General features: G+C 40.8%; 3 protein-coding genes across 5 annotated transcripts in view; 1 reads left to right on the top strand and 2 right to left on the bottom strand.

Annotated features, from left to right (window-relative positions):
- Positions 1-1,128, bottom strand: part of LOC120419151 (uncharacterized) — a 274,388-nt gene extending 273,260 nt beyond the window's left edge. For 2 of the 3 annotated variants that reach the window (XM_052707583.1, XM_052707582.1), the window contains exon 1: positions 562-1,128. The gene's annotated coding sequence lies outside the window, so the exon portion shown is untranslated. The remainder of the gene's footprint in view (positions 1-561) is intronic. The other variant, XM_052707584.1, reaches the window with a different exon arrangement.
- A 4,059-nt stretch (positions 1,129-5,187) lies between these two features.
- LOC120425554 (uncharacterized protein K02A2.6-like) lies at positions 5,188-9,861 on the top strand. The gene has a single exon (XM_039590116.2). It carries the CDS (start codon positions 5,336-5,338, stop codon positions 9,734-9,736), a length of 4,401 nt encoding a protein of 1,466 aa, XP_039446050.1. The 5' UTR covers positions 5,188-5,335; the 3' UTR covers positions 9,737-9,861.
- A 6,991-nt stretch (positions 9,862-16,852) lies between these two features.
- Positions 16,853-19,015, bottom strand: LOC120425526 (membrane-bound transcription factor site-2 protease-like). Its single transcript, XM_039590080.2, has 2 exons — positions 18,663-19,015; positions 16,853-18,602 (listed from the first exon to the last, which is right to left on the bottom strand). The coding sequence occupies exons 1-2, from the start codon at positions 18,735-18,737 to the stop codon at positions 17,154-17,156; spliced, it is 1,524 nt and encodes a 507-aa protein (XP_039446014.1). The 5' UTR covers positions 18,738-19,015; the 3' UTR covers positions 16,853-17,153.
- Positions 19,016-19,033: the final 18 nt, after the last annotated feature.

The following is a 19,033-nucleotide window of genomic DNA, read 5'->3' as shown; positions in this document are numbered from 1 at the left end:
TTTACACACAAAAAAATCAAAGCAAAATTTTTTGCTTTTATAATTTGATGATTTGCTTAACAACAAATTATTCAAACTTTTCACAATATATTTTTTTCAAATAAAACCCTTTTTCATCCCATCACAAACGATTAAGCAGCGGTAAAATTGTGTTTTTAAATTTATTTTTTCGATTATAATTTTCCCCTCCACTTGTCCCCACCCTTTCAACCTCTAGTCACAACAATCATCACGTAATTTCTCCTCTTCTGTCCACCCAACTTTTCTCTCTGCTCTCTTTCGTTTCCTTCCTCTTTCCCCTTTCGCCAACTTGCTCACTAAAATTAGACGTATCACTTTCGTACTACACTTCTCGTCATCGTCGTCACTTGGTAATCGTCGTTATATTTACATTCACTTTTCTAACTTCTTACTTTTTCTTTGCACTTTTTCTCTCATCAAGCCAAAAAAAACTTTTGCATTTACACTTTTTTGCTTTTTCTTTTTTTCTTTTCCCCCTCTTCAGAATGCCTCAACGGCTCATCACACTTTCATCGCTCACACACACACTTTTGCTCTCACCTAATTATTCCCATTCTTCTTCAGCGCTTCTCTCTCGGCATCTTGTCAGAGTAGATCAACGCCGATTACGACGACGACGACCTCCACCTTCCGCTGCAGAACATCCGGAAACTGCATCCTTGGCCGTGTGTTACATCCTTGTTTAAGTCCTTCTTGGAACGAAAATGAACACTTTTTTGTCAATTTAAGCAACAATTCGTGTTTGGAATGATCCTCGAAATTTCCCGGAACAATTCCGGGCTACGGAACCGACGTCCAAGGGGTGGATGACCCCCTGCAAAAGCGAACACACACACGCACACGCACGCACACACACACGAACGCGCTTATAATACAGAAGAAGAAAAAATCGAAAGAAAAAAAAATCCCGCCGAAAAGTGTGTCCGCAGAGCAGCCCCACACACGAGGAGGAGGCGAAGGAATCCGAACCGGTCGATGGCGTTGAGACAACTGGCCCACAGAACAGAACGGCAGCAGCAGCTGAGAAAAGATCCGCAACATCGAGCCGAATCGAGGCCGAACCGCCCGAACCGCCGCGGAGCCTCCTCGGGTGTTATCCGCGTGGAGCAGGCACAGAGGGAATTTGCGCACTTTAATTTTACGTGACAGGGAAATGGAGAAATTGCAGCTAATTGTGTGTAATTCAATAATATTTGTTTTCATGTAAAAATCAGACAAAAAACAGAACTCAATCCAACTTTACAGGAATAATCAACAAAAACATGCAGTTCATGTACTTTTTACAGTGCAAAAAGTGCATGAACTTTATGTGGAGCGAAAATAAGGCTCCCCGGTAAATGAATGAATGAACTCTGCTGCAGGGTGGTTGCTTGTGGGAGGGAAGTCGACATACTACGACAACACGACAACACAAGGCAAATTGTGCGGTTGTGTTGGTGTGTGACACACGACGGGGGATGAAAGAGGAGAGAACATTGTTCGCATTGTATTAGGTCAGGGAGTGATTCGGGTAGCAGGGTTGGGGAATTTTGCTTTGAATGTTCAACTTTAAAAGCTTGTAAAAAAAGCAAACGTTTGGTAGTGTGTGTGAACTCCGTGTAAAAGGGGTGTCAAACTAAAACGTGACCCCGTTCGTTTGACAACAGTTGGTGTCAAACCATCGGGGTTTGAGTGTATATAAAAAACAAGCTCTTCCCGGCAAACTTCGTCCTGCCTTTTTTGGTTTCCTGACGTTTCTTGCTTGTTTGCTAATTCAGCCTCCTGTGATCAAAATTTGATTTTACGTAACTTTTCCCATACAATCTGCAGATTTTCTGGAATCGGTTCCAGAGTGGCCAAAGTTGTCACTTTTTGGCGTAAGAACCTTCCTTGGACTTATACGAACCCAACGCAACAAAGAGCACCTCGATCCGACGTTCCGTGTTGAATTGATTCGCGTTCGAACAAAACCGTCGAAATTTTTTTATATATATAGATAGATATAGATTTGGACTGTTTTGTTCGAACGCGAATCAGTTCAATACGGAGCGTCAGATCGAGGTGCTCTTTGTTGCGTTGGGTTCGTAAAAGTCCAAGGAAGGTTCTTACGCTAACTAATTGACACTTTGGCCACTCTGGAACCGATTCCGGTAAATCTGCAGATTTGTATGGGAAAAGTTATGTAAAATCTAATTTTGATCACAGGAGGCTGAATAAGCGAACAAACGAAAAAAGACAAAAAGAAGTTTGACGGGCTCAGCTTGTTTTTTTTATATTTTATCATCGCCATTTTGGCCGCCTTCTTGGATTTAAAAATTCTAAATCACTTAAGAGTAGTTAAGGGTCATACTAAAGCTCAACAATCAAAAATAAGACAACATCAAAAAAATCCGTGATTCTGGACCGTTCTGGACTGTACTTTGATATTTTGGAAACTAATGATTGCAAAACAACTTCACAGGTGAGCAATTATCTATGAAATCGGTTTTTTTTTAGAATTTTAATTATTTTTTTTTTAATCCGGCTGAAACTTTTGTGGTACTTTTGGTATGCCCATTTTGCATCATTAGTTTGTCCATATAATTTTCCTTACAAATTTGGCAGCTGTCCATACAAAAATGATGTATGAAAATTCAAAAATCTGTATCTTTTGAAGGTTTTTTTTTGTGTTAGGCAAAGTTGTAGGTATGGATAAGGACTACACTGAAAACAAATGATACACGGTAAAAAAAATTTTGGTGATTTTTTATTTAACTTTTGGTCGCTTAAACTTGATTTGCAAAAAAAACACTATTTTTATTTTTTTTTTCATTTTTTGATAAGTTTAAATGCAAAAAATGTTTGACCGAGTTATGATCTTTTTCGAATCGAATCGAAATATTGGTCGCAAAAAAAATTCAACTTCATTTTTCGATGTAAAAAAAATGCAATCAAAAAGTACTTTAGTGAAATTTTGATAAAGTGCACCGTTTTCAAGTTATTGCCATTTTTAGGTAACTTTTTTGAAAATAGTCGCAGTTTTTCATTTTTTTTAAATAAGTGCACATATTTGCCCACCTCAGAAAAAAATATTTTTGAAAAGCTAAGAAAATTCTCTATATTTTGCTTTTTTGAACTTTGTTGATACGACTCTTAGTGGCTAAGACATTGCCATGCAAAGATTAAAAACAGGAAAATTGATGTTTTCTAACTACGACTTTTTTCAAAAAAGTTATCTAAAAATTGCTATAACTTGAAAATGATGCACCTTATCAAAATTTCACCAATGTACTTTTGATTGCAAATTCAATTTAACATCGAAAAATTAAGTTGAAAAATTTGTGCGTGTTGTTTTTTTTTAAATCGGTATTGATTCAAAAATTCATAACTCGGTCAAAGATTTTTTGCCCGTTCTGGAAATTTCTGAAAAGTTGGCATTTAATGTCCCCTAAAACATATCAGAAAATAAAAAAAAATCAATAGTGTTTTTTTTGCAAATTAAGTTTTAGTGACAAAAACTAAAATTAATAATCACAAAAAAAATTACCGTGTATCATTTGTTTTCAGTGTAGTCCTTATTCATACCTACAACTTTGCCCAAGATAGCAAATCTAGCAAAAAATTCCTTCAAAAGATACAGATTTTTGAATTTTCATATATATTTTTTGTATGGACAGCTACCAAATTTGTATCGAAAATTATATGGACAAACTAATGATGCAAAATGGCTTCTTTGGGCATAGAGAAGGCACCAAAAAAGTTTCAGCCGGATTAAAAAATACAAAAAAATGGTTCTATCCCATTCCCCAGAATTCCACTGTACTATTTATTTCAAAAATTAATTAGTTTTAATTTGTTGAGTGTAAAGATTTCGTCTTTTTGTGTTGGCTGACAAAAGTTGAATTTTTCCTTCTTTAAAGAAGGGAAAACTCACTTAACTTGTGATTACTGTTGACAAAAGTTGTTTTTTTTCTATAGAAGTTGAATTTGTTTTTCTTTAAAAAGGAAAAAACTCTCTTAGTAAAAACTACTGACAAAAGTTGAATTTTTCCTTCAAAGTAAAGAAGGGAAAACAGTTTTTATATGCACCCAGAATTGGGCATCGGCATACGAGGGGATAAAGAGCACGGTTCGGTAGTAAAATGGTACTGTGTGCGGACGGGGAGGATAAATCCAGAAATTACCGATAGTACTTTACTCATGGGTTCATTTTCTAAAAAAGTTCATCTAACAAAAAAAAGTACCGGTACCGAGACTCGAACCCAAGACTTTCGGCTTATTGAACCGTGCCTTTGCCGTAAGGGCCACCATGTTTCGGTGACTAAGTGGCGGTCATTTGTCCATATAAGCCACTCAATAGGATGAACTATTCCAATGAACGAATGAACACGCGAGAGGTCTTTACTCTCACAAAATAGTACTTTCCTCACGTTTCTTTTCGGGAGGACTATCCCCTCGGTCTTTAACTTTGGGTGTGGGATAACTACTGAAAAAGCTTAATTTCACATTTAAAGTAGAATGTTTCCTTCTTTAAAGAAGGGAAAACTCATTGAACTTGTGATAACTGCTGCTGCTGTTTTTTTTTTTTCGCTCAAATCCCCGGTGGTTGGTCACTTTTTGATTTGACACTTTTTAGTTTGTACCCCGTTGGTTTGACAAAGTCAAACTAAAAAGTGATGAAGTGTCACTTTTTACACGGCGCTCACATACACTATCAAAACAAACGATTGGTCGTGTGTGTGAACTCCGTGTAAAAGGGATGTCGGGGTTTGAGTGTAGAATTTTCCCCTCTTAATAGAAGGGAAAACTGTTTTGACTTGACGAAAAGTAGATTTTTCCATTATTGTTGAGTTTTTATTTCTTTGAAGAAGGGAAAACTAAATGCTAAATGGCTTCATGTCAAAAGGGAAACATTACCTTGGGTTTTTTCAAGGTTCTAAATATTTGTGGGAAATTTGCCATTCTAGGGAATGGCATTCTGGGGATTGGAATTCGGGGAAATGGGATAAAGCCAGCAAATCGAATGACCGAAATCTCAGAGAATTGCTCAGGAGTGTTATCTTGGTGTAATCTATTTTGTTCTATTTTTAATTGATCATATTTTCAAGGACAGAAAGTTGAATTTACTAGAACGGTTCATTCCGAGGTTAAAGAACAATCCTTTTCATATAAAACATGTTTTCGTTTTGATAAGTATTGCTATCTGCTGAGTATGCCATGAATTGCTAAATTTGGGTATAAAAGGCGGCTGTCGGCGATTAATAAATCATTCTAGTTTGGACCACCAACCTGAACAGTTGTACTTATTCCAAACCTAACAATTGGCGACGAAGAAAATACAAGCCTACGCAAGAAGATGTCTCCGGAGTTTGAAGCGAACCTGTTGAAAATTTTGGAGAACCAGTCAAAGCTTCTTCAAGAACTTGCGGCTGCTCGAATTACGGAAGCTCAACCGGCGGACAACGGCGGTGGGGACGGTAGTCTGCCAGCAAACCAGCAGAGACCGGTCCATCCTACCCGTCCGAACCAGACCGAGTTCGTAATCGAGTCCCTGTCAAGCGGGATCCGGGAATTTTGCTACGACCCGGAAGCTGGAGTCACGTTTGAAGCCTGGTTCGCCAAATACGAAGATCTTTTCGCGGAGGACGCTCAAAATCTGGACGACCCGGCAAAGGTCAGACTCTTGCTACGCAACCTCAACACCGTGGCTCACAAGAAGTATCTGAGCTACATTTTACCAAACAAACCGAAAGATGTCGATTTCAAAGAAACCGTCAAGACCCTGAAGTCCATCTTCGGTCGTCACACGTCGCTCTTCAATTCACGGTACCAGTGCCTGCAGCTACAGAAGAATCCGTCCGACGATTACTTCACGTACGCTGGCATCGTGAACGAGAAGTGCGAGGAGTTCCAGCTGGACAAGATCGACGCGGACCAGTTCAAGTGCCTGTTGTTCGTGTGCGGCCTGAGTTCATCAAGAGATGCGGACGTTCGTACGTCACTGCTGTCCAAGATCGAGAGTGCCAATCCTGCTGCGCCGATGACCCTGCGTTCGTTGGCCGAGGAATGTCAGCGACTCTTAAATCTGAAGCGGGACACCGCCATGCTCGAGAGGACCAAGCCCACCGTATCAGCTGTCAAACAGCCACCTAGGACCAAGAACGCCCCGCCTGCTCAGCAGCCAGCCGAAACTCCGAACTCACCGTGTTGGAGATGTGGGGAAATGCACTATTCGAAGAATTGCCCATTCATCCAACACGAGTGCAAGTCCTGCAAGAAGGTCGGACATCGTGAAGGATACTGCGCCTGCTTCAATTCAAAATCCGGACGGAAGAAAAAGAAGCAGACTACAGCCAAGGCGCAGGGGATCTACTCCGTCAACCAGGTCAGCATTGCAGACAGAAGGAAGTTCGTCACGGTGGAGCTGAACGGAATGCCAGCACGACTGCAGTTGGATAGTGCCGCGGACATCAGCGTGATCTCAGCGGACGTCTACAAGCAACTCGGTTGTCCAGCCGGCGATCCGCCGTCCATCAACGTGGTCAACGCTTCTGGAGATGACATGGGCCTAGAGTTGGAGATCACCTGTACCATAACCCTCAACGACGTTGTCAAGCAAGGGAGGTGCTTCGTATCTCGGACTAACGATTTGAACCTGTTTGGAGCTGAATGGATCGAGCTTTTCGGACTGTGGGACGTGCCGTTCAACGCGGTGTGCAACCAGGTCTCCATGAAAACGTATCCCAAGTCGGCAGAACTGGTCAACCGTTTCAAGGAGAAGTACAGCACCATCTTCAGCGAGAGTCTGGGACTTTGCACCAAGAAGAAAGTGTCGTTCACCCTCAAGCCTGGTGCCAAGCCGATTTTTCGCCCGAAGCGACCCGTTCCGTACGCATCGGTCGAGAAAATTGAAGCTGAACTGGACCGTCTTCAAAGTCTTGGGATCATCACACCAGTCTCGTACTCGGAGTGGGCCGCTCCGATCGTGGCTGTACGCAAGCCCAACGGCAAGGTGAGGATCTGTGCAGACTATTCCACTGGACTCAACGACGCGCTGGAGCCGAACCACCATCCGCTACCCCTGCCTCAAGATATCTTCGCCAAGCTGGCCGACAAGAAGATTTTCACCCAAATCGATCTGTCGGACGCCTACCTGCAAGTCGATGTCGATGAGGAGTCGCGGAAGATGCTGACAATTAACACGCACAAGGGTCTGTTCCAGTTCAATCGCCTGTCGCCGGGAGTCAAGCCTGCACCTGGCGAGTTCCAGCACATCGTGGACAGCATGATTGCGGACCTGGACGATACGAGCTGTTACCTGGACGACATCATCGTGGCGAGCAACTCTCTGGACGAGCACATCGAGCAGCTTCATCGCCTGTTTGTCCGCATCCAGGAGTATGGGTTTCATTTGAAGATCGAGAAGAGCAATTTCTTCATGCAGCAGATCAAGTACCTGGGCTTCATCGTCGATTCCGATGGAATTCGACCTGATCCAGAGAAAGTCAAGCCGATCGTCAACATGCCTGCCCCACACGACGTCCCGACACTGCGCTCATTCCTTGGTGCGATCAATTATTACGGCAAGTTCGTCAAGTCCATGCACGAGCTTCGCCATCCGTTGGACGCTCTGCTCAAGAAGGATGCCAAGTGGAACTGGAGTCCTGCCTGTCAGCGGTCGTTCGAGGAGTTCAAGCGGATTCTGCAATCAGAGTTGCTGTTGACCCACTACGACCCAAACCAGGAGATGATAGTTGCCGCTGACGCCTCGCAGAAAGGAATTGGTGCGGTTCTTCTACACCGTTTCTCTGACGGTACGATCAAAGCAGTGTGCCATGCTTCCCGGACACTCACGGACGCTGAGAAGAACTATGCCCAAGGCGAGAAAGAGGGCCTTGCCCTGGTCTTCGCCTGCACCAAGTTTCATCGGATGATTTTCGGCAGAAGATTCACGCTACAAACGGATCACAAGCCGCTGCTGGGAATTTTCGGAACGAAAAAGGGCATTCCAGTTCACACGGCGAATCGACTCCAGCGATGGGCACTCACACTGCTGCTGTACGACTTCCAGATCGAGTTCAAGGCAACAGACAGCTTTGGGTACGCTGATGTTCTGTCACGTTTGATCGGCGAGCACACCAAGCCGGACGAGGACTACGTCATCGCCAGCCTGCAGCTCGAGAAAGACGTCCGAAGCATCCAGGCGGAATCTGTGGCTGCTCTACCAGTTACTCATCAGCTGATCCTGCAAGAGACGAAGCGCGACAAGACACTCCAGGCCGTACTCAAGCAACTTCGTGACGGATGGTCAACCAAAGCATCATCTGGAGAGTTCCTGCAGTTCTACAAACGACGGGAATCGCTATACGAAGTGGACGGCTGCGTGATGTTCTTGGACCGAATCGCCATTCCTGAGAAGTTACGAGCTCCTGTCCTGAAGCAGTTGCACGCTGGTCACCCGGGAATGCAGCGGATGAAGTCGATCGCGAGAAGCTACGTCTACTGGCCAAACATCGACGCTGAGATTGAAGACTTCGTGCGGAAATGTTCGCGCTGTGCTGCTGCGGCAAAAGCTCCAGTCAAGACAACTCTTTCCTCGTGGCCGATTCCAGTTCAACCATGGACGCGCTTGCACCTGGACTACGCTGGACCCATCCAAGGAAAGTTCTTTCTGGTGATCGTCGACGCACACTCGAAATGGCCAGAGATCTTCGCAGTCAACAACTCGACGGCTTCAACCACTGTTAGCAAGCTTCGAGAGTGTTTCGCAAGATTCGGATGTCCAGTCTCCGTGGTCACGGACAACGGAACGCAGTTCGACTCCGAGCTTTTCGCCAAGTTCTGCCGCGAGCTTGGTATCGAGCACATCAAGACACCACCATTCCACCCGCAGTCTAACGGACAAGCAGAGAGGTTTGTCGACACACTGAAGCGAGCTCTTTTGAAGATTGGCGGTGAGGACATTGATGCTGCTCTACAGACTTTCCTGCAAACCTATCGCTACACGCCGAATGCGGTTTTACCCGACAACAAGTCACCTGCTGAAGCTTTGTTGGGGAGGAAAGTGCGCACCGTCTTCGACCTGATGACGAAATCAACACCTGAAACGCCGCTCATCAACCAACGCCAGAACGAACAGTTCAATCGCAAACATGGAGCCAAGAAACGTACGTTTGCGGCAGGTGAGGAAGTTTACGCTGAAATCCACATCCGCAACGAAAAGTATTGGGCCAAAGGTGTGGTGATCGAGCGCAAAGGACAGGTGGTGTACAACGTGCTACTGGACGATCCACGACGTCGAGGATTGATTCGGTCGCATGCAAACCAACTACGATCGCGAACAGCAGCTGACGAACCAGTAGTTCAAGCCGAGACCAACCTACCACTAAACGTGCTGTTGGAGGAGTTTGGCGTGAACCGAACTGAAGTTGAAGCAGATGCTGATCCTGTTGGAGGGGAGCTTGAAGAGATGCCGCTCGAGCAGACAACAGTCGCTGAGGATCTACTTTCGGTTCCTGAGGAGGTGATGGCCGTTCCAGGACCGTCACGTCCACCAAACCCGGTACCTGTGGAAGCGAAAGCTGTTCCAGGGCCATCCAGACCGCGATACGTTTGCGTTCCAAGACCAAACGTAGACGTGCCTGCTCCAAGGCCGATCGTGCGGAAGAGAGGAATTGAACCTGTAAGCCCAGGACGAGGACCATCCGGCAGAAAACGACGCCTTCCATCGCACTTCCAGCACTACGATCTCTTCTAGGGGGGAGATGCTGAGTATGCCATGAATTGCTAAAATTTGGGTATAAAAGGCGGCTGTCGGCGATTAATAAATCATTCTAGTTTGGACCACCAACCTGAACAGTTGTATTATTCCAAACCTAACACTATCAATACGCAACATATTATCTCATTTAGGTGGTTAGTTCAGGTCTCTTATGTATTGACTCTTACTAATTAATTTACTTAGTAAGCTGATGCGAGTTACACAAAATAATGGAAAATAAATTTTGAAATAAACTACTTATTTCAATACGATAAAAATCAATCGTAAAATAGAGATGTATGATCATTTGCATTCAAAACTTTTCCTCTAAAAGAACAATATTCTCCCAACTACCTTCAAAGCGCCACTTTATTTTTTGCCCTCGACCGTGCACTCTTTCTGCTCTTTTACAACCCAAATATCAAAACCTCTCTCGCACTCGTGACTCTCCACTAGGTATAGTTGGCAACCGAACCAACAGTTTTATCGTTCAGCACATCAAACAAGCAGTGGACACATAAATGCCGCTATTTTTGCGCCGATTTACCACATCAAATACAGCAGCTGTGTGTGTTTGCGTGTCTGTGTGGGTGGTAAACAAAAACAAATTTTCCTGGGAAAAACTGCCGCGAGAGAGAGAGGGTGTGAGAGGAATTTTCTCTCTTGTTGTTCGAGTGCATGGGAATTTTGCCTCGTGCCGGAAAAATGAACTCCGCGTTATCGATCCCTTGGTCACTTCTGTGCGAAAAAACAGTTCATTCTCCGATGCTCACTTTTACCCTTGAAATTTGTTGGAACGCAGCAAAAGTGTGAGTGTTTGTAGTATTTATATGCGGAGTGGAAAGCCCGAATCAGCTGATTTCTCTCCTTTTTTTGCTGCAAGAGTGCTCACTCGTGCGTGAAACCGCGCTGTTGAGCTGCGGCAGCATAAATATTGCATGATTGTGAAAAGTACCGTGCGTCTCCTTGCTTTTGACTGCACTCTTTGATCAAACCGATGGAGACGCACGGTGCTTCAGTGAAATTCAAAACAAATTTTACGTACTTCTTAAAAAGAGTGATTGTATTTAGCTACACATTATTTGCTCAGTACAGACGATACGTTGGTTGTTATACACTTTCCACTACACTACACTAGACTACACTATTTGTTTGTCTTTTTTTTCGAATCGATAAGGGCGCTGCTCTAGAATAATGGTACTACCTTAAACAGCTTCTGCTACAGAATAATGCCACAACACACTGTCTCTCTCCTTTTTATTGCTATCATCATCGCTTCGGCGTCGTCGTCGTTTATTCTCATTCTAAACTTACTTTACTTACAAACTATTGACTACACAGCTTGAAGGGATTAATTGATAATATTACGGCTTACATACGAGAGATAGTAACTTATAAGGCAACAAAACGATTATTTAGGAAGTGGGTTATCCTAATGGGTGAATGAGCGGGGGCAAACCGTTTTGTTTTCTGAATCATCTGGTAGGTAATCTTGGATTTTGCACAAAAAAAACGCTTATTTGAGTTTTAAAATTTTTGATTTCTAGGTTTCTTCTCCCTGCAGGGTTTAGTCATCTAGTTTTTTTTTTGCCGAAATCGGCATATAAAAAATACATTGAAAATAGGACCAATAGTTTCCGAGATATCGTCAGTTGAAAATTACATCGATTCGAGTTCTTTTCTAGGTTGTATCTCGAACAAGAATTGCCCGATTAACATAGTTCATGGTGGGAAGATTATAAAAAAAATTCTCACCTTTTAAAAAATATTTTTTCAGGCATGCTTTTTTTTAAACTCGAATAAAACCTCAAAAAAATCGAAACAGTAATTCGAAAAGTAGCTATACCAGTTTTTTTCTCACTTACTATTTCTTCGAAAAAAATATAACTCGGTGGCAGAATATCTTCCCATACTTCTCTATGGCTCAATCCAAGGCTTTTTGGAACCCTAAAAAATATTGGGACTTTTATTGATAAAAACAGTCATCGAAAAAAATTGTTTTGACAGTCTGATTAGTTTTTTTTAAATAATTCTTACCTACCTATACATACAACTGAGATAGGTACAGATTTTTGAATATTACGGAAGCTCCTAACAAAGTTTCAGCCAAAATAAAAAAAAAAAAACGATATTTCAAATTAATTAAATCGACCGATTTTGTGCAGAATTGCTCAATAAGAAATCCTACAAATTTTAAATTCTCAATTATTCAAATTTCAAAATTATAAAGCTTTGAAATTCTAAAATTGTAAAGTTCTAAAATTTTAATAATCTTAAATAGTAGCTTAAACATTCTGAAATTCAAAACAAATCTCAAATTACTAAATTTCAAGATTCTAAAATTCCTAAATTTGATAATTATAATTTGTAATGTTTCAATATTCTTTTATTCAAAAATTCTCAAATCCTTAAACTTTTTTAGTCTGAAATCATTGAATTTTTAAATTCTCTAATTAACATATTAAAAAAAATTGAAATTCAGATTTTTTAATTAAGTCCGTTGCAAATATTTTCAAAGCTTGTTTTAAATTCCAAATTCGAAAATTCCTAAATGCTAAATTTTAATTTGCAAAGTGTAAATGTTGTATTACAATTTTCAGTGTAAAATACTATATGTTTCCTAAAATATCGTTTTTGCATTGTTTTTTCTTTATATAACCATTTTTATTGTTCAATACCATTTTTACAATATGAGCAATTCTCGCTGAAACCGTCCCACTAGATGCACATGTTCTCAAATCGTTACGGCAATGTTCTCATTCGATTCAGCGCACCAAAAAACCATAAAAACAACCTTCGAACCAATGAAAATGTCAGCCGTTAGCCACCTGTATATAAAAACATGTTTTGAACAATGGATTTTTTCGAAAAAATGCCCTAATTTGAAGAAATGATATCTCCCAAAACACATTACCAAACATCAAAAACTTATATATCGTTGGAAAGGTTATCGCGAGGGCTTTCTATCGCACTTTGATAAACATTTGAAAAATTATTTTTTCAAGGGTAATTTTCGAGGTTTTTGGGAAACTTACTCTTAATTTTGAATTTTGACCGTGTTCGCAACCATTTATCATTCCGCAGCCATTTTCATTCGAAAGATTGGACGATTTTGCATAAAATCAACTTGAGAAAAGTAGTGTAATGAAATAGTTTTCGTATAGTTATTAGCGGATGAAAGAAATTGGTAAAATTTCAGTTAAAAATAACCAAAGCTCAGACTTTATAAATGAGCCTTATTTACAGGCAAAACAAAGCAGGATTGTATTTGAGCCGAATGTACAGTCATCCGAGGCAAATCTGGACATATAGGACGAATAGGGACAGCTAATTCAACTATGCTTTCACTCATTAGATCATATTTTTAATTTGTTTATGTAAAAGCATACATAAACAAACAAGTTTCTAAATTTGAAGCTTTTAAGTACTCTGAAAACAAATGTCCTTACTTAGACTGTAGTCTCACTTCGCCACATTTCTCTGAAGCAGGGTTGTTAAAATATCAAAGTATCAGCTCTCAGCAACTACAATTATCTCGCCTGAATATTCATGCCTCAAATACAACTGCTCTTCTCTCTTCATTGAAACTCTCAGCGCCGAACATAGCCGAACACGTTTTCGTGTTTACCCACTCGCGATTGACATTTTCCTTTTCTCTCTCATTCCCGCTTCCACGATCATGCTACCGTAACAGCGTTTAACCACAAAAGCCGCCACAAAACCAATTTCGCAAACGCAGTTTAACAGGACGTCATGCGTGGTCGGCTCCTAATCGCCATCTCGCGTTCTCTCATTGCAGTTTTCGGAGAGATTGAGAGACTCAGCGGTGAGAGCGCATAGTCGAGGAAAAGGGGAGGAGTGATAGAGAGAGAATGACATCGGTGGGAATCACGAGACACAAGAAGAGATCTCACAAGCTACAGTGACGGCCGCTATACTCTCGGATATTTTTGGTGCAGAGATAATCTATTGATAGCTTTTTTATCACTCATTTGCAACACTGCTCTGAAGTAATATTTTATGTATCAGAATTTGTTTCAGGAAGGTCTGCTTTATTTGTATAACCTCAATCATGCACATAAAAGTGCAAAGTTGAAATCAATATTTTTTGATCAAGTTAAAATTTGGTGGGGCTGTTGATACCATCAAAACAAGCAAGAAACTCGATTTTCGTCCAAATCGGACTACGCCCTTTTATTTGACACAAGTCAATTTACGATAAATTTATCTTTATTTGGAGTAAATAACAACCCCCAATTGAAAACTGGATGAAAAATTAACATTAAAAACAAAAAAAAATGTTAAAAATCCCTTTGCCCCACATACGGTGCAAAGCTACACACTTAATTTTTTCTATGGTAATTGCCTAGTTCTCGACATAAAAGCGATTTAAGGTAAATCGTAGTACCTAGGTACTACGTTTTGAAGGCAAGTGATAGGGGTACCATTTTGTATATACATCGAATCAAAAATATTGTATGGTCGGTGACAGAATGATTGTCACTAGGTGCGTCACCTTTGCCCCGCTCTTCTCTATTTAATGCAAAAAAAATATGTTGGGATTCATTCAACTTTAATTTTAATTGTTCTTAATAGGAAAACCATGTATCAAGTTTTCATTTGCGCAACATAAATACACTGAAAATAGTTTTAATTGAAAAAAAAGACTACACCTATTAATTCTACGTAAAATTATCTTTCTAGTGAATTCTGGCTCGACTTTGTACTACTTGCGGTTTTCGAGATATAGCAGTTTGAAAATGAAGGTTTTTAACATTGTTTGCAAAAAAAGCGAAACTTTGAGGTGGTTTAAAATAAAATAGCGTAGTTCGATTTGGACGAAAATCGAGTTTCTTGCTTGTTTTGATGGTATCAACAGCCCCACCAAATTTTAACTTGATCAAGAAATATTGATTTCAACTTTGCACTTTTATGTGCATGATTGAGGTTATACAAATAAAGCAGACCTTCCTGAAACAAATTCTGATACATAAAATATTACTTCAGAGAAATGTGGCGAATCGAGACTACAGTCTAAGTAAGGACATTTGTTTTCAGAGTACTTAAAAGCTTCAAATTTAGAAACTTGTTTGTTTATGTATGCTTTTACATAAACAAATTAAAAATATGATCTAATGAGTGAAAGCATAGTGGAAATAGCTGTCCCTATTCATCCTATATGTCCAGATTTGCCTCGGATGACTGTACATTCGGCTCAAATACAATCCTGCTTTGTTTTGCCTGTAAATAAGGCTCATTTCTAAAGTCTGAGCTTTGGTTATTTTTAACTGAAATTTTACCAATTTCTTTCATCCGCTAATAACTATACGAAAACTATTTCATTACACTACTTTTCTCAAGTTGATTTTATGCAAAATCGTCCAATCTTTCGAATGAAAATGGCTGCGTAATGATAAATGGTTGCGAACACGGTCAAAATTCAAAATTAAGAGTAAGTTTCCCAAAAACCTCGAAAATTACTCTTGAAAAAATAATTTTTCAAATGTTTATCAAAGTGCGATAGAAAGCCCTCGCGATAACCTTTCCAACGATATATAAGTTTTTGATGTTTGGTAATGTGTTTTGGGAGATATCATTTCTTCAAATTAGGGCATTTTTTCGAAAAAATCCATTGTTCAAAACATGTTTTTATATACAGGTGGCTAACGGCTGACATTTTCATTGGTAGGAAGGTTGTTTTTATGGTTTTTTGGTGCGCTGAATCGAATGAGAACATTGCCGTAACGATTTGAGAACATGTGCATCTAGTGGGACGGTTTCAGCGAGAATTGCTCATATGCGAAAATCTGCATTTTTTTATAACCAAATTACAAATTATGACAATTTTAGAATAATATAAATGCTAAAATTTCTAAATAACAAACTTCAAAAATAGCAAAAAATTCACAAAAAGGGGAAAAAAATAATCCAGAGAATTGCAAAAATTACAATTTGGAAATTGAAAATTCAATAATCCATGCTCTAAGATAAAAAAAATAAAATTTAAAAAAAACAGAACAAAAATAATTCAAAAATATCTATGAAAAAAAAATATTCAAAATTTACTAAATTTTAAAATTGTTAATAATTTTTCCAATTTTTAGATTTAATTTTTATATTTTTTAGATTTTCAATTTCTAAATATTTTGTTAAGATTTTCTTAATTTTTAATTTTTTTGAATAAATGATTTTTTTAATGAATGAAATTTTAAAAATTATATTTAAAAATTCAAGAATAAAAAAACGCAAATATTAAACAATTCCAAATAAAAAAATCTTAAAACTAAAAAATAGAAATTTCAAAATTCCAGATTACAAAATATTTTAAAAAAATCTAAAAATCTGTGAGCAATTTTGTACCGTTCCTTTCAAATGTTGCTCTAGAAATAAAAAAAAACATAGAAAATTTAAAGAGCGAAAATCTAAAAAAATAAAGTTTGAAAAACAAAACATGAAAAGTTCAAATATTAAAGCCCTTCGTATTTTTTTTATGTACAACGGAATAAAACACGAATTGAAACCATTTTTGATCACGTTTTTTCATTTTAATGTAAAAAAAAATTGACAAGACATCATTATTTCGATGGATCAACTATGGTGCCCTTGGAACGAGCTGTCAAGTAGGACCTTTTCTGTCAAGGAGGGCCGCGAAGTTATTTTTAAAAAATGATTTAAAAATCCAGTTTAAATCCTTGGCGATCGTAAAAAGGATCATTGTACTCAGACAAATAAGCTTTATTGTTGAGAATAATAAAATAACAAATTTAAGCTTGAATTTAGGACCCAATTGAATAAATTTTAATTTTAATCAAAAAATTCAAAATTTAGTAAATATTAAGATTCAGAGATTTAAAAAATATAACAATGCAAATTTAGAAATTAAGAAAATTTTAAAATAAAAAAAGCTAAATTTAAAATTTAAATACAGTACTTGTTCGGTAACTGGGCAACGTAACCCAGTTACCGAATGCTGCTCGCTAACTGAGCTCATTGAAAACTGAGGAGGGGAACGTCAATGCTTTCTATTGTTAAATTAAATGCAGCGCAAAAATAATAATCCAGTGCACATACCCTTTCAAAATCCTTTGAATATGACATGAAATTTCATGAAAAATCAAAAATAATAATTTATTTGTAGAAAATTATTTTTGCATCGACTGACCCCTCAATCATTTTGCTTTGTTATTATTTATGACGATTGAGCGCCAGGCCAGGCTTACTGCGCAAAGTTTACCGAAGCAATGAATCGATGAACTAGTAACTCCTAACCATGCGCTAAAACTCAGCAAAGTTCCGAAATTACCCCCAACGACTCGTGCCCGTAATCACCCGCAAACAAAAAAACGGTCCTATACACAGACACAAACGTTACTTATGATAGAAAGAGAGAGTACTAACGCTCGCCCGCCCTCATCTACTCCCACAGCGCCCTGAAGATCATCTGCCAAAACACCTTCGTCAGCAGGATAAAAACGAACAGCGTCCCGACGATGTTGACGCACAGCGCAATCACGTCCCGTTTGCTTTTCTGCGGCACCCTGCTCGTGACGAGTCCGTTCGCCAGCAGCGTGGCCACAATATGCTGCCCGTCGAATCCGAAGCACGGGATAACGTTGATAACGGCCAGTCCGAGGGCGAACACGGTGACGTACTTGAGCAGCAGCTGGATGGCGTCGGCGAAGCCCGGTTGGAAGAGGCCGGTTTTCGGGACGAACTGCGAGATGCGGATGGTTCGGGTGAGGTCGGCCGGGTGGCCAATGTAGATGACGTCCGGCTTGCGGTCGCGCCGGATTTGCATGATGGTGGTGAAGTTGTTGATCATGGGTTTGAAGCAGTGCCCTTCGGGGCAGGTTGGCTGGTGGTGGCAATAGGCGAACGAGTTTTCGATCACCTTCCGAATGTTGAGACACATGTGCTGGGGCAGGGCGACGTCCTCCGCGTTGATGTCTTCCATGTACTCGAAGCAGTTGGAGGCTTTGTTTTCCGCGTTGCAGCACTCGATGAGGCCGTCGCTTTTGTGGGAGATTGGGACGGACTCGTCGTTGAGGTGTACGAAATCCGGGGAGATGCAGTACGAGGGTTGGGAGTGGAGCGTTTCGAGCAGGCAGCCGTACCAGGAGCCCTCGTTCCGGATGTCGCAGCTGTTGATCGAAGTGATGATGTCTCCTTGTTCGAGGCCTCGAGTTCCGAGGAGGGGCGATCCGTCTTTGATGCCGGTGACCATGACGGCGTCGTTGACACGATAAACTGCTGATAGCATGGCTGGTGTGGCCATGAAGAGTAGATATGCACACGCCGCAAGGACCAAGTTGTGCCAGATTCCAGCGCAGAGTACCTTCAGCCGCTTCCACGTCCTCAACCCGTTGAGCTGATCCGAATCTAGCTGGGTGTACGCCATCGGAATGATCAGCATCACGTGAAAGCCGAACCCCTTGATGGGAATGTCCTCGAGGACCGCGGCCAGCCCGTGGCCAAGCTCGTGCACGACACTGTTGATGGCCAGGGCCGCCACGTAGTAACCAATTTCGTTCAGCGGCAGATTCACTCCCGGAATGAGCAGATCAAGCGAAACAGATTCCTTCACGCCGGCCACCCCATTTGACCCGGCTCCTTCCGAGCCCTTGCCACCGTGGCCACTCTTGGTGTGGAACGTCGAAGCGATTATCAGGAACGACGCCAACGGCATCAGGATAATCGAGATGTAAACTCCGAGGCCAAAGCTCAGATCCAGCAGCTTTGGATAGGCCGTACTCCACTTGACGATGGACCGGTTGAGGGCCGTCGTGTGCCACTGCAGCCGGAGGAACTTCACCGTCAGACCGGTCCCTCGCAGGAAGGCCTCGTACGGATGGTGCATGCAGCTCTGAAATCAAACCAAATCATACAATTTTAAATGCTTAAAACCAACTCAAACTTTCAATACCTTGAAAAAGTTGTCGAAAAACAGCAGCACGCCGTAAACGGCCACCACCACGCCCAAAAACACCAGAAATTCCATTCTTGTCCGGTGATATCCCTCGAAATCCCGGCACAACCCACTAAACACAAAAGTTTGCAAATTTACATCATCCTTCAAGACCTTTTCAAGTCAACACTCGTTGCGTTTGCGAAATTCTCCGATTAATGTTATTTTCACTCTCTTTGCCGATGCTTTTTCCCAAACTTTCCTCACGCGAAACAATATCAAAACAAAAGATAGTGTTGTTGTTACATCGATCCGGCTTCGCGCACCGCGGTGTTGTTTTGAATGAAGGACTTTTTTTCATTCATCACCGTTTGACAGCTAAAGTTCGG

The sequence above is a fragment of the Culex pipiens genome, chromosome 2 (genome assembly GCF_016801865.2).
Source record: "Culex pipiens pallens isolate TS chromosome 2, TS_CPP_V2, whole genome shotgun sequence".
NCBI lineage: Eukaryota > Metazoa > Arthropoda > Insecta > Diptera > Culicidae > Culex > Culex pipiens.
Note: the sequence above shows the minus strand (reverse complement) of the source record. Positions and strands in the feature narration are given on the sequence as shown.